This window comes from Rattus norvegicus, chromosome 1 (assembly GCF_021556685.1).
Source record: "Rattus norvegicus strain SHRSP/BbbUtx chromosome 1, alternate assembly SHRSP_T2T, whole genome shotgun sequence".
In the NCBI taxonomy this organism is placed as follows: domain Eukaryota; kingdom Metazoa; phylum Chordata; class Mammalia; order Rodentia; family Muridae; genus Rattus; species Rattus norvegicus.
Window position 1 is genome coordinate 46,140,736 of NC_141534.1, and position 14,677 is coordinate 46,155,412.

Consider the following 14,677-nt stretch of genomic DNA (forward strand, 5'->3'; position numbering starts at 1 on the left):
TAATAGCCAGAAACTGGAAAGAACCCAGATGCCCTTCAACAGAGGAATGGATACAGAAAATGTGGTACATCTACACAATGGAATATTACTCAGCTATCAAAAAGAACGAGTTTATGAAATTCGTAGGCAAATGGTTGGAACTGGAAAATATCATCCTGAGTGAGCTAACCCAATCACAGAAAGACATACATGGTATGCACTCATTGATAAGTGGCTATTAGCCCAAATGCTTGAATTACCCTAGATCCCTAGAACAAACGAAACTCAAGACGGATGATCAAAATGTGAATGCTTCACTCCTTCTTTAAATGAGGAAAAAGAATACCCTTGGCAGGGAAGGGAGAGGCAAAGATTAAAACAGAGACTGAAGGAACACCCATTCAGAGCCTGCCCCACATGTGGCCCATACATATACAGTCACCCAATTAGACAAGATGGATGAAGCAAAGAAGTGCAGACCGACAGGAGCCGGATGTAGATCGCTCCTGAGAGACACAGCCAGAATACAGCAAATACAGAGGCGAATGCCAGCAGCAAACCACCTGAACTGAGAATAGGTCCCCCGTTGAAGGAATCAGAGAAAGAACTGGAAGAGCTTGAAGGGGCTCGAGACCCCAAAAGTACAACAATGTCAAGCAACCAGAGCTTCCAGGGACTAAGCCACTACCTAAAGACTATACATGGACTGACCCTGGACTCTGACCTCATAGGTAGCAATGAATATCCTAGTAAGAGCACCAGTGAAAGGGGAAGCCCTGGGTCCTGCTAAGACTGAACCCCCAGTGAACTAGACTATGGGGGGGAGGGCGGCAATGGGGGGAGGGTTGGGAGGGGAACACCCATAAGGAAGGGGAGGGGGGAGGGGGATGTTTGCCCGGAAACCGGGAAAGGGAATAACACTCGAAATGTATATAAGAAATACTCAAGTTAATTAAAAATAAATAAATAAATAAATAAATAAATAAATAAATAAATAAATAGAAAAGGAAGGGGACATGATGTTAATTTCAGTTAGAGAAAAAAGGCCCTCTGTGGAAATCAGATGGAGTCCTTCATGAATGTATATTGTTGACATGAGCACAGCCATGTCAAGGACCTCAAGGCCTCAGACCCACAAAAATGGCAAAGCCTTCCCCTATGTCATGCTCAGTAGAATGGTAAACAAAGCCCTTTTCAGGTCCAGGTAAGAATGTTATTAATGACTGACCTTCCTTTAGCTAAACTCAGTGTGTACGGAAACTATAATCAACCCCAGTTTCCTTGTCCCATAGGACTTCAGCCTTAAACTACTCCGTATAGAAACCTCCTAGTGAGATTAGCTGACCTGCTTCCTCTTATGTAGTAAGCAATATTAGCAGTCTGAAGATGACCTTGCCTACACTGTACATAATCATATCTGTGACCTCTTGAATATGCCTTTTCTTGAATCTCTTTCCTGCAAAGTACACCTGCTGCCATTTACTTAGTTGGATTTTGTTTCTTCTGTTATAGAGATGACTTATTTAAATGCAGCTTGCACGCCATAGCACCAAGTGCTGTGTCTTCCACAACCCACTATAAACAAATTTTCCGAAAACTTCCATGGCCTTGGTAGTGGCCCTTGAAGTCCTTATGGATGTCCTGCATCCTCAGGGACCCTCAGATTCCCTCTCCTAGGGCTGACACCGTCATTCTCTGAGGCTGTTATTGGTTATGAGGATCAGGTAATGAGAGAATAGAAGAAAAATCAAAGTGCTTGATATGCTGCTGGTCTATGGAGGTGTGTTTATGAAATGCTTCAGTGACTGAGTCAGAAAGAGAAGCCACCGGTATTAGCAAGGCTAGCATCACTTATCACACAACACAGTAAAGGGATATCACAAGTTTTTCTTAGATAAGAAAAATGAAAATAGACTTTGCATTGAGTGGTCAGTGAAGGATTAGAGTTGAAGCAATATAGATACAGACATATACACTGTCTGCAAATTAAATGTCACAGTGTCTTAACCAGTATCCAACCTCTGCAGTTCAGTTCATAAAGAATAGATATTATTAAAGATGCCAAACTAAGGATTCCAAAATGTCTTAGTTAGGGTTTAACTCCTGTGAACAGACACCATGACCAAGACAACTCTTATAAAGGATGACATTTAATTAGGGCTGGCTCACAAGTTCAGAGGTTCAGTCCATTATCATCAAGGAGGGAACATGGCAGCATCCAAGCAGGCATGGTGCAGGAGGGGCTAAGTTCTACATCTTCATCTGAAGGCTGCTAGTGGAAGTCTGACTTCTTAAAGTCCACACCCACAGTGACACACCAGTTTCAACAGGGCCACACTTCCTAATAGTGCCACTCCCTGGGTTGAGCATACACATACCATAACACAAAATAACTTGAGAAATTCTAGTCCTGTTTAGAAATGATTACTTTTTGATCATTCAAAAGCAATTTGTAAATTGACTAATATTTTATATATTAAAAACAGTAATACTTTTTTTATCTTAACTTATTAGACTCCACTACAAACCAGGACAACATCCAGCTCAGGAGCCCTGCTCTGATCAGGTGGACAGAGGTCTTCCCCATGGCACGGCTAAACTGCCATACTGCTGAGCCACAGCAAAGCAGGAGAGGCTCTGAGCTACTTTCGAGTCAGAAACAAAGCAGTTTGCTGAATGAATGTATGCTGTGTACAAAACAAGGATGCCATTCAGAATTTGAGGCTTGACAAATGAAGTGTCAGCTTTTCCATACAGAGAGTATATTTGGGGAAGGAAAGGGGACAGTTTTGCATTTCTATGAATCCAGTCCTGTCAGGTCAGCACAACTTGGGAGGTCACTGGGAAGACCTTAAGCTAAGGGGGTGTAAGATTTATCTAGAACAGAGTCTATGAATTTCAAAGACTCGTGTTAATATCCACACCACGAGTTGATAATGATAAAGTGATAATGTTTCATTACATTTCTAAATAAGCCCAACCTAACTTTCATTCCACAGGCTGTCGAACCAGAGGTGGTCAGTCCGTCTACCTCTCATCTGCTAGCTAAAGGGTGTCTGCATTTTAACAAGTCCTCATATGGAGTCAAACAAACACTGACTGGGAGCTGCCAGGCTGCTTCTGAAGCAACAGTAATAACAGTGCTGCTAGCACTAGTGCCTACAAGCAAACTACACCCCAGCATCAGCTACAGAACCGTCTGCATCTTTATTAAAGGGCATTACAGCTTTAAAAAGGCCAGACATTAGATGTCTAAGGTAGAAAACTGGTAAACTTGATGAATGACAAAGTTGGAAAAGATTAAGCTGAAACCACAAAACACTAGGAAAATTCAAACATTTGAAACATATTTTATTATTAATTACTTTCTAATAGTAACATCTGACATGTTTTAGTGGCTGTATTTTGAGACAGGTTTTCTCTGTGTAGCTCTGGCTCTACTAGAACTCACTGAATAGATGAGGCTGGCCTCAAAGTGAAGAGATCTGTCTGCCTCTGCCTCCTGAGTGCTGGCATTAAAGGGTGCGTGTGCTAAAACTGCCTGGCTTATTTTCACGTTCTTTTATTATCATTATTGCCTTTTGTAGATACTGTTTGAATTCGAATAAAAGAAGGAGAGAAAGGGTGTGGATTTGGGTTGGTGGGGAAGTGGGAATGGTCTGAGAAGACTATTTTCAAAAAAATGTTGTAAAATTAAAAATCTAATCAAAAGATTACTTTCTACACAGTGGCTATACGATATAAAATTAAAACTATTAAGATAAAAAGATAACTAACTCAGAGATGTTCATGACCACAGCTGTTGTCTGCCACACCATATCATTTTGTATAACTTCTCTCATTCTCTAAAGTCTCACTTACATAGTTAATACTGTAAGACTCTTGGGAGAGAAAAAGATTTGAAGCAGAACAAACATATTCTAGTTAAAAGCTGTTGCTGGACTTTTTTTATTAACTAAAAATTTTAAAGAAAAATTCTTTCTGAGTGGTTTTTAAGAGTTAACAGTTGGGGTTGGGGATTTAGCTCAGTGGTAGAGCGCTTGCTTAGCAAGCGCAAGGCCCTGGGTTCGGTCCTCAGCTCCGAAAAAACAAAAAACAAAAAAGTTAACAGTTTTTGGAGTCTGAGTTTCTTTCATACAAGATAACAACAACAGAAAAAGAAATTAAAGTCACAGTCTCAACTATCATTTGCAAAGCAGTCCAGTTAAAAATATTTCAGACGGCATTCTTTAACTAAGAACATAATATTGTATCTTCCAACACTGACAAAAACTCAAAACTAAATTATAACTGTGTGGCTAAAACATAATATTAAATGAAAAGGCCTTTTTGTGAGCACCCAAATAATCCCTCCTCTGTACACAGAAACACAAAAGCATTTTCAGCTTTTAGGTTTCAACAGATCCTGTTGTAACAACAACTCCCTCCCTTCCCCGCCTCTCCTGTCTTAATTCTCCCACAGCTCAAAAACTGAGAGAGAACCTGGTATTTATCTTCCAGCACCATCAGCAGTTTTCACCTCTCGTCTCTAGGGAGCTCTCTGATATTTTCACACTCACTTGTCGGCACTTCACAGACAATGTCCAGACTCTCGGACCCAGCCTCCTGTGTGTGGCTTCTCTGCCTCAGACACTGAAGACATCAGGAGTCAACGCTAAGCAGAGGTAAGACTGACTCTAAGGCCTACTGGCAAAAGGTATGGAAGTTTCTAGATTGTTCAGATAGCTAAGTATACAATTCTCGGTATTGCTTCATTTCAATTAGAAGTGACATATGTGTTTTAAATATTTTTGGTATGAATTAATCTTTTCTGGAGAACTAGCTTTAAATTTGAAAAAAAATTGACAGACTTCCTTTTGGCAAGTAGTTCATGAATTGGACATAATTTAAGGTTCTGTTCTCTATGTGATGTGTACTGGAAATGTAAGTGTTCTCAAGATTCAAGTTCCCGCCTGAGGCTCCCTTGCTTTCCTGTTTCCTTACCACTGCTGCTGTTAGCACAATTGCTGAACTAAGTGTGCCTTGATCCTCCTGCAGCCTGACATGTGTGAGGGACAGGCTGTATAAACCATCAAGTGTGTGGCTGGAGAGGAAAGCCCCAGTGTCACAGGGACTGCCAGTGCACCTGTGTTCCTGCAGCAGGAACTAAGCCTCACTTTACCAAACTTTTTTTTTTTTTGCATAATTCTCTATGCATAAGAAGGATGTGAAGTCATCTTGTGCAGGAACCAAGTGTTATGCTAACTAGATGCAATGTCTTACTATTTACTTGCTTTTTGCCTGACTGCAATTAATTGCTGCCTGGATTTGTTATTTATGACAACTGACTAACTACTGATCTGTATGACACCAAAATGTATTTATACATTTAGGGAATGTACTGCTTGATAGAAAGAGAGCTATAATGGCAAAGGTGGATATAGATAGATGAACATATAACTTATTCCATCAAGACAAAGATGAATGCAAACATCAGGATGATCTTAGGCAGTTATTAACAACATTGATCTCAACTGCTGGAGACTCCCGGGCTGGAAATGGTCTGTGAGGCAGTCTCACAGACTGACGCTTGAACTCACCATGGCTGGTATAAAACTGTATATACACGAGCTTGCTCCTGCCTGCACACTTTTTACTTACTTTGGGTCTGTTTTATAGCTAGGACATCTGGAAAACAAAAGAAATAAACTTTCCTCCAGCAGACTAAGTCCTAAGATCATCAAGCTTGTACATAGGCTGACTCAAGAATGTAAGTCCTTAAAATCACGGGATTGACAAAACAGAACTCAATCCAGGCAGAGTAGGATTTGATGTCTTAGAGACTCAATTATAGCTATGGCAAGTTTGCACTTTCCATATAGCTCTGATTAATATCACTTCAAGTATTTAACAAAAGCCACACACCAGCCTACTGGTAAGAAGGAAAGCCAAACCATTTGTCCTATCTGTACCCCACACAGGCCTCTGCTTTCCTGGAGAGGAAAGGAGCAGACAGGTGCTTCTGTGTCTGATGGAGTGCTGCAGTAGGAGGGACAGAGGAAGAGGGGAGGTAGGAGTAGACGGGAGTGGGCTGCACACTGCAGCCCTGCAGAAAAATGTGGCTCCACCTGAGCCTACTGATATTACCAACAATCACATTCTAGACAGCTGAGTTTCCTTCTGCTCTACCATACTGAAAGAGATTAATTCACTCAGTTCAAGGAAGGAAGAGAAAAGAAAAGTCCAAATGTCCCTTCTGGAAGGACACTCAAGTCCAGAGACATAACATGAAGCCAAGAATCACCTCCAGGCTCTTTGGGTTGAAGTGTGTGTAAGAATCCCAACAGTCACTGTGGTTAATCATTGTTATTTCAGAAAAAGGTCAATGTTGCAGCATTCCAAAGAGCATTAAATGTTTCTCAAAGAAAGCAGTAAATACTATCAGATGGAGTGCCTAATGGTGGAACAGGAATATGAAGATAGAAATTAGCAAGTAGTTTCGTCTTTTTAAAACCAGCTACAGAGTAAAGCAAGGGGCAGGGGTATTTTAGTATTTCTCTACAGCAACAATGTGGCTCTTTCTGGCAGGCCCTTTCAAGCTTCTCTGCTACTATTTCTGAGACATTCAGGGACTCGGTTTTGCAGTTCTGAACACTCCCCCTGGATTGTAACTGAGAAGCATTCCGGGTAAGGAAAAGGACCTTGCATTTTCATAAGCTAGTACCGGAGACATGATGCTAAATAAATGTTAACCTAGGTAAGGACTGTGCAGGACTCTAAATTCTGTCTATTTTCCTATCTCCTTCAAAAACTATACTGGGTTTGTTGCTTAAAATGATTTAAAATGGTTAACACAACATTTAAAAAATTCTGTATCAGACACTACAGCTACAATTTGAAGTGTCTAAATTGCCTCACAAGGTATATGTCCACTTCGCAGAGTTTTAGTGTAGTTAGGGTCTTATGTGAACGACTCTACTCGTGCCACAAATCAAGCGCTGCTCGTGATGCTCCCTCAGCAGAATGCTATTCCCCAAGCCCACCGTGAACCTTTTTCTCTGAGCTTGCAGCATCCTCACACATTCTGTGTGCACATTTATATATGCATGCAGCATGGATATGAGGGTGCTACTCAGTGTACACTGGCTCCCCTGTGAAGCCTTTTTGTTTTCTTATTCTTCCTCCTCCCCAAATCTGATTTTGCTTCTTTCCATAGCTTTTGTTCTATGGGTCTCAACTGCACAGAAATAGCTACAGATCTGACCACGCACCACATTACCCACCGGGGTCTTCTAGGAGAACAGAAGTCAGAGTAACACCATGGCCTCGGCCGGTCTCCAGCTCCTGGCTTTCATCCTGGCTGTGTCTGGGGTCTCTGGAGTACTTGCTGCCACTCTGCTGCCAAACTGGAAGGTTAATGCAGATGCAGGCTCCACCATTGTAACTGCTATTGTACAGGTACATGGGTTGTGGATGGACTGCACGTGGTACAGCACTGGGATGTTTAGCTGCACTCTGAAATACTCCATTCTGTCGCTCCCCGTCTATGTGCAGGCTGCGAGGGCTACCATGGTCCTGGCCTGCATTCTGTCTGCCTTGGGGATTTGTACTGCGATAGTAGGAATGAAATGCACTCACTTAGGAGGAGACGCACACACCAAGAGTCACATTTCCTTTGCTGGAGGAGTCTGCTTCATCACCGCAGGGATCTCTGCTTTAATCCCAACAGTGTGGTACACCAAAGAGATCATATCCAACTTTTTGGATCTGACTGTTCCAGAAAGCCACAAATATGAACCTGGAGGAGCCGTGTACATTGGGTTCATTTCAGCGATGTTACTACTTATCGCTGGTATTATTTTCTGCATTTCTTATATAAAAAAGAACCAAGAACCATGGATCTACCCTCCCAAGCAGAGACTTACCTCTACCTGGCAGCCAAAGAACAGGTTAGCATACAACCTGAAGGATTATGTGTAAAGAGCCATGTAATGAACACGTAGTGAGGCTTCTGAGCCTGCTCAAACTTTATTAGAATGGATAAAACCACTCTTATGCTTAATTTCCTTTATAAGAATTTAAGTAAAAAAAAGCGAGGTACTTTAAAATGCCAACAAATGATCACATACGATTATATCTGTTTTGCCTTTATTTTCCCATTATTGCATTCATGTTTTTATTTAAAAGTATGTGACTGAGAGGGGCGTGGCGCGTGGCGGTTTTGGGGCCTGGGATCACCTGGCCTGGGGAAGCTAAGAAGCCTGTGTCTGGGAGGAGTGGCACCATCCCAACCCTGAGGCCTCCTGATTGGTGAGATGCAGGGACTAGAGTAGGGAGGGTTACTGTGGCTTAGGTAGTACCTCAAAGTACAGACTCCTGATCTTGGTGGCCCAGCCGCATCCTCCTCCCCTCAGCAGCACCCCTGTCTGATAACCTGGGCCCAAGTCTCCTCCGGTCCCCTTAGCAGTAGCAGACGCCCCCATTACCTCCGTGCGTTGATCCTGGCATGTCCACAGCCTATCTAAGTCCCCTGCCCTCTCCAAGCCCTGATCCAGCAACCCTCATCCAGAAGCCATGGTCCCAGACCCTCCACCCCAAAGTCCCGCAGTCCTTTGGTGCTTGCTCAGCCCTGGGTCCTGCCCCACAGTCACTGGTACGGGCCCTGACAGCTTCAGGCTAGTTTCCTTTTGCACTGCTCTCGAACCCGGGTATAGACAGGCTCTGCGCGCCCACTCGGATTGGCAGCCATTACCAGCGGACCGTAGAGCTACAGGGGGCAGCTCACCCGCGTCCCCCCGCCATGTGTGCCCCTGGAGGCACTGGGCTGCCAGGAGGGCGCCGGTGGAGAAGCCCTGGAAACAGCGCTCTTCCTAAGCAGCCGGAGCGGAGTCTGGCGCCCTGTCCATTACAGTGCTGTGAACTGCCATTGTGGAGTCAGCCCACTTGGTTGCACATCCATGGAGGCACCTGTTCCAGCCAGGAGCTGGAGGTCTCAGATATGCTGGGCTACGCGCACCCAGATCTGCTAAAAGATTTCTGCATGAACCCTCACGCAGTGCTACTTCTAAGGGTCATTTCTGCTTTCTGCTTTGGGAATCCTGTGTAGTCTCTGCATTCCTTCTGGATATCTTTGGGCTCAAGCAACCGGCTCTGAAGATTACTCGTTGCTATGCCTTCGCTCATATCCTCATGTCCTACAGTGTGCTACGGTCACTGGCTTTTCCTGCTGGGCTTCTGAGGCCATCTTGGCTCAGCAGCAACAGCATAAGAAGCATCACAGCTCCTAAGTCTATGTCACCTTAGCAATATTTTGGACCATAGCTCCCTCTGAGCCTATAGTCACGCCTCCCAGTCTCCAACAGAATGCAAGCTTTCTGTCCTGGTTCCTTCTTCCAGGCAGCTGTGGCTCCCTGGGGCCCTTCTGTGGAACTAGGACCACATGGCCCCCAGAGGGCTGAGAACTATGGCCTGGCTGGCCGGCCAACATGGTACTCCTCAGCACTGTGGCACTGAGATGTAACCTGGCCTCAGTTCAGGGACAGGGGCCAAGTAGGACAGGACCCTCCACTCACTCTCCACATAAGTACTCCACCCAAAGGCCCACCAGGTTGGTGTTAGGACCCTGTCAGATGTGCAGGCCTGGCTGTAGCCCTCAGAGTCAATGTGGCCCTAGACTGTGACTTGGGGCTACAGCTGGCTGCATGTCCCTCTCCCATTCTGGAATGTATACTGGTCTTGTGGTGTGCTACTGGGCTGTTACTCTAGCTATTCTGTTTGCCTTAGATCCACCCCCCCCCCCAACCCCCCACCCGAGATCTGGAGCATAAGGTAGGTGAGACCTGAGAGGCCTGCAGCATGGATCCAGGTAGGTAAGCTGTTCTTGTTCAGTTATGAGCTTCTCTGGAGTAAGAGTCTAGTGCTAGCTGAAGGGAAGATGAATTCCAATCTCCTACCACCCATAAGACAACAGACATTTTGAACAAGAATGGAGAATGAATACAGTTGTTGAACTGTCACTACAAGAAAGCTGTCAACTCCCCATTCTTTGGGCAGAAAGAGTGGTGAATATGTGGACAAATGCCTATGCAGATGAAGACCAAGTGTGCCCATAAGAAAGCATCTGCTTGGAGTTCCCTGCTGTAATGCCAAAGTGTGCCCCAGGATGACTCTCCCATTCTTCAGACCCCTCTCTGAGGCAAGAAAGGCTGCCAGGTGATGCCTGAGCACAGAATCAAGGGGCTAAGTTACGACTGCCTGTCTGATGTTCTGAGCTCGTCATAGACAGGCTTCTGGTGTGTGTCCAGCTCTCAGCATGGCACCTGAGGGAGCAGGCCAGGCACCAAACATGCATGCCAAGGTGAATGAGGACTTGACCCTGTGGACCGTTCCTTGTGATTTGGAACCCACGCTTTCCTAGCTTCCCGTTCCTCTGACCTTTCTCTTTCTTTTGCCTGCCATTCTGACACTGATAGGTTGCCATATAATTTCTCTGGTTATGTTTTTCTTTTCTAGGGAAAAAATTAAAAAGCAAAACAAAAACCAAATGAGAATGCAAATGCCAGTGGCTGACTGTCCTTTTTGTCACAATTTTCCAGATGTTCGTTCTCTTCCTCTCAGAGAAGCAGAAGGCTTCACCTGAATGAAGCTTGTAATATGGAGCAGAGGTAGGAGGGACGTGGCATGCGCCTGCCCTGCGCAGGACATTTTGATCCTTGGGAGCCTCCCACTCCTGACACCTTTCAGAGGAAGCTCTCAAAGACCACAGCTAGAAACAGTAGCTGGCTCTGCCCAAAAATCTCAACTCCAGACCTTGAGCCGCCTCTCTGCACGTCCTCTGCAGAAGAGCTGCTTCAGACCTGTACTGGTTCTTACCGGGAGAAGCCAGAAAATAAAAATGACTCTGGGAGTAAGACCTGCAGTCACTCTCCAGGCAGTTGATGGGTGAAACCTTGATGGCTACCCACACTTTAGTTCATTCATTCTAGGCCCATGCACTGGACCCCAAGTGTGTGAAACATTTAGGGCTCTCTTTGGGAACTGTTCCATTCCTAGTAGGATGCATGTCTTTCCTGGAAATTGATAATCTTCTCATTAAGTGTCACACTTCACTCACACACGTCTATGAAGGGTCCACTGGATTATGCACAAAACACTGAGCCCATGAAAGAAATAGGATGACTGACAGGACCCTCTCTCCTAGGACTGTCTTTCCTTAGCCTAGGAGATGGACTCAGCCACAGGGAAACAGTGAAATGAGTAGTCTCCTGAGCACCTTGGGAAAGCCCTATGTTAGAAATGGGAGGTGGAGCTAACCAGAATAATTACTAACATCTTCCAGGTGCGTAGCTGGGCTGGTGTGGGAGAGCATTTCAGGGAGGGGCTGTCCCCTCTGAGGGAATGGCAGTAGTGGTCAGGATGTGGTGTGAAGTGGGATGGTAAAGGTCCATCTGGTGTTCCTCAAAACAAGGGGAAGTCATAGGAGGGCGCTAAAAGAAAAGGGGATCCAGTTTTATGGTGATGTGGAGGGGCTGCTGATACTAAGGAAAGCACCTGAGAGTGTGAGAATTGGGGGGCAGGTATATATTCTTTGGAGAACCCTCAGGCCTGGTAAGAGGAGAAGAGAATGATCACAGCCAGGTGCTAGGGTAGGGAGCCCAGGATCTCCATCCCTGTCATATGCACTAGAAGATGGGATCAGCCTTGTAACTCAAGAGAGCTGTGCTGGGTAAGGACAGCAGAGACAGGTCTTTGAAAACACAGAGTGGCTGATGTACCTGGAGAAAAGGCCATTCTGTCTAGATAATTCTCACTCAGAGGTGCCTGTGCCCTGGGCCAGGACAGTATGGAATACGAGGTTCTGTGGGGAGACAAAGAACTAATAAGCTTTAGAGCCTTTGTTTTAAAAAAAATAAGGTATGTGACTGAGAGAGGGCCTGACTAGATTAGTAAGGTGACAATATTAGTTTACTTTTAAAGATAACTTTTGATATGTCTTTTAGATTGCTTTTTCTTAATTGCAAAGTATAAAAATGTTCTTGATCGACATTCCTTGGTGCTGACCAAGAACATCGCCTACTTTGCCCTCTGGTGGGCGATGTCTGAGTAACCTGCTGTTTCAAAGCCACAGGATGTGGAGAAGACCCCAAGAACAGAGAAACAGAACTCATGCAGGTATTACCCAAGCCAGCCACCCACAGGCCCCACTTCTATTCCAACTTTTCATAAGTGTTATATTATAATATATGGAAACTAAGATTAGAAAGAATTAATGGATTGGTAGTTGCTACTGCAGCACAAAAAGCCAATATAAACACACACTAAAACAGAGCTCTTTCAAAGTACCAGCTGAGTAATAAGAGCCCTGCTTGCTTTAAATTACCCAAGGATTGCCCTCTCTTCTGCATCCAGAAAACAATTACATTCATTTCTCCAATTACTTAGATTTATCCCGTCCTAGTGACTATCCACTTATCACTGTCTGCGTGAGTCCCTTTTGTTTCAGACCGGCTCTTGTTGGATAAGCCAGCCTGCCTCCTGTGTGCGGCGGCGTATGCGTACACTCCACCATGCTCAGCTCAGTCACTTTTAAGTTGGATTTTTTTTTTCTCAAAATTTCTTCAAGTTAACAAAAACACTGCTGTTCTCTTATAAATGAGCATCTTCAATTAATTAATAGAAGTAAAGAAAGTTTTAAAGGAATGTTTTGAAAATATGCATAAAATTACGACATGTAATATTCTAACAAAACTTTGGACTTTTCATAGGTGCAAAGAAACATTGTAGTTTTTCTAGTAATCTGTTTGTTAGTTTATGCTTACTAATTGCTCATAGTGGAACTGCTAAAGAAAAAAGACTGTACATTAATAACTTAGAAGTGTGTATACAGAAAAGAGATAAAGTACTTTAATCCATTTACTTTGTGGCTTTTCATGCTCTGCAATAGTCATGCTATAATAGGACAGCAAAAACAAAAAGGTGCTGCTTCCTGTGAGAACAAAGGAGGCCATTTCAGTACAAGTTTAAATGATTATTTCAAATATATTTCCTTGTGGGTGGTCAAGTACTTCCTAAAGAAAGAAAATGTTATATTAAAAAGATTTCTAATAAAGAATATCTACAGGCAAATGATGTGATAGAACTGCTTTGGTCCCCATAGGGTTCACTCATTTTACTTAATGTATCAGTATTTAGGCAGACTATGTGGCCCAGAGTTCTATGTTAAAATGTCATTTAATAAAGTCCAGGTAATACTTTATTTATCTCAAATACTTTCTTCTTAACTAGTCACAGGAATGTTTGACATTCTCAAGCAGCAGCTGATTTAGACCAAATAAAGGTCAATTCTTCATGGACTGGAAATGTTGACAGGGAAGAGCAGGATGGAAACTGAAGGAAATGCTATGCAGGAGCAGTCAAAGCTCAGGCAGCTTTGACTCCTCTCTGCTGGTGTTCAGTGGGGTGAATTTTGCACACAGAGCACAGGTAGCAGTGCCTCCAGGCACTCTGGGTTGTCACGACTGAGACAGTGGTACTGGAATCCAGTGGGAAGAGGTCAGAGGCGCTGTTAACAATGTACAGGGCAAACCTTGCAAGAAAAGATTATCTGGCTCCAAAATACAGTAGTTAGGAAGCTTTAGCAAATTATACCAATATAAAAGCCAAAGCACTTATTAAAATCATGGTAACTAACCACTTATGCGCGCGCGCGAGCACACACACACACACACACACACACACAGAGACAGCTGTGATCTGGATATGATTTATGCACCGTTCTGTTACTGGAAGCTTGGTCCCAGTTGGTGCTGATGCTGCAGGGCTCATATTCTTTAATAACTTTATCAAACAGTGGTTTTGCTAAAACATGCACAAGCTTAAAAATGTTGCCAAAAATATTCACACTAAATAAATATCTAGTAGGTGTCAATTAGAGAACTCTCTCAGAAACCATAAAACCACTATTTCACTATTTCTCAAGGACTGGTGGTAGTGACCATGTAACTTAACTTCCATTTGTAGGATACTTAAAACAGAAGGCAGTGACAATGACAGTAATGGTGACTGCCACTACCATACTAACCCTGACACCTATCACTTGACCTAGGGGAAGAGAACTGCTGGCGTAAGAGTTCTTCGGGTAAGACATTGTCATGGGCTGGAGAGACCCAGTGGGGAAAGACAGAAGCCTGGCAGCCTGAGATGGAAACCCACTTAAAAGGAGGAAGGAAGAAACTCACACCACCAAGGTGTCCTTTGACTGCCACATCCACACCATGGGATGTATGTCCTTACATGTGTCCCCAACCCCACACATACACCAGTAACTAAAAACAAAAGAGAGATGTGATTTTTTTGCAGTTCTTATTCAAGAGAAGTAGAAAGAAAACAATTGTAGTGTGGTCTGTAGTTAAGTTTTAGATCACAGAGATCACTTCCTATGGAGTATCTTCAGAGGGACAAACACTGCAACAGTTCATACTCCTATGAAGATAAAGAAGCAAATACTTACCTCTGGTTTGGGAACAAAAGCCTTTCCTGGGATTGTAAAGAGGTGCTCAACATTGCAGAGGTACTGGGCCATAATGGAAAGACGACTGCGCTGTTTGCTTCCTGTAGTGGCTACAAGTCTCTACGAAAGGCCAAGACATAAGTTTTATCAAATAGTTAATCCCACCTGACTAGAAAGAACTGAGCTAAAACATGATACTCATTTTAAAAG

At 43.8% G+C, this 14,677-nt stretch overlaps 2 protein-coding genes and 1 pseudogene across 5 annotated transcripts in view; 2 read left to right on the plus strand and 1 right to left on the minus strand.

Annotated features, from left to right (window-relative positions):
• Tfb1m (transcription factor B1, mitochondrial) overlaps positions 1-14,677 on the minus strand; it is a 46,459-nt gene that overhangs the window by 11,251 nt on the left and 20,531 nt on the right. For 2 of the 4 annotated variants that reach the window (XM_087552982.1, NM_181474.2), the window contains exon 5: positions 14,468-14,587. In XM_087552982.1, the coding sequence (XP_087409108.1) occupies positions 14,468-14,587 (120 nt within the window). Of the gene's footprint in view, positions 1-7,241; positions 7,365-12,976; positions 13,544-14,467; positions 14,588-14,677 lie in introns of those variants that run through there. The other 2 variants (XR_015621834.1, XM_087552975.1) reach the window with 2 other exon arrangements.
• On the plus strand, positions 7,279-7,938 carry Cldn20 (claudin 20). The gene has a single exon (NM_001109394.1). It carries the CDS (start codon positions 7,279-7,281, stop codon positions 7,936-7,938), a length of 660 nt encoding a protein of 219 aa, NP_001102864.1.
• On the plus strand, positions 8,759-9,473 carry LOC148006937 (transmembrane protein 127 pseudogene; annotated as a pseudogene).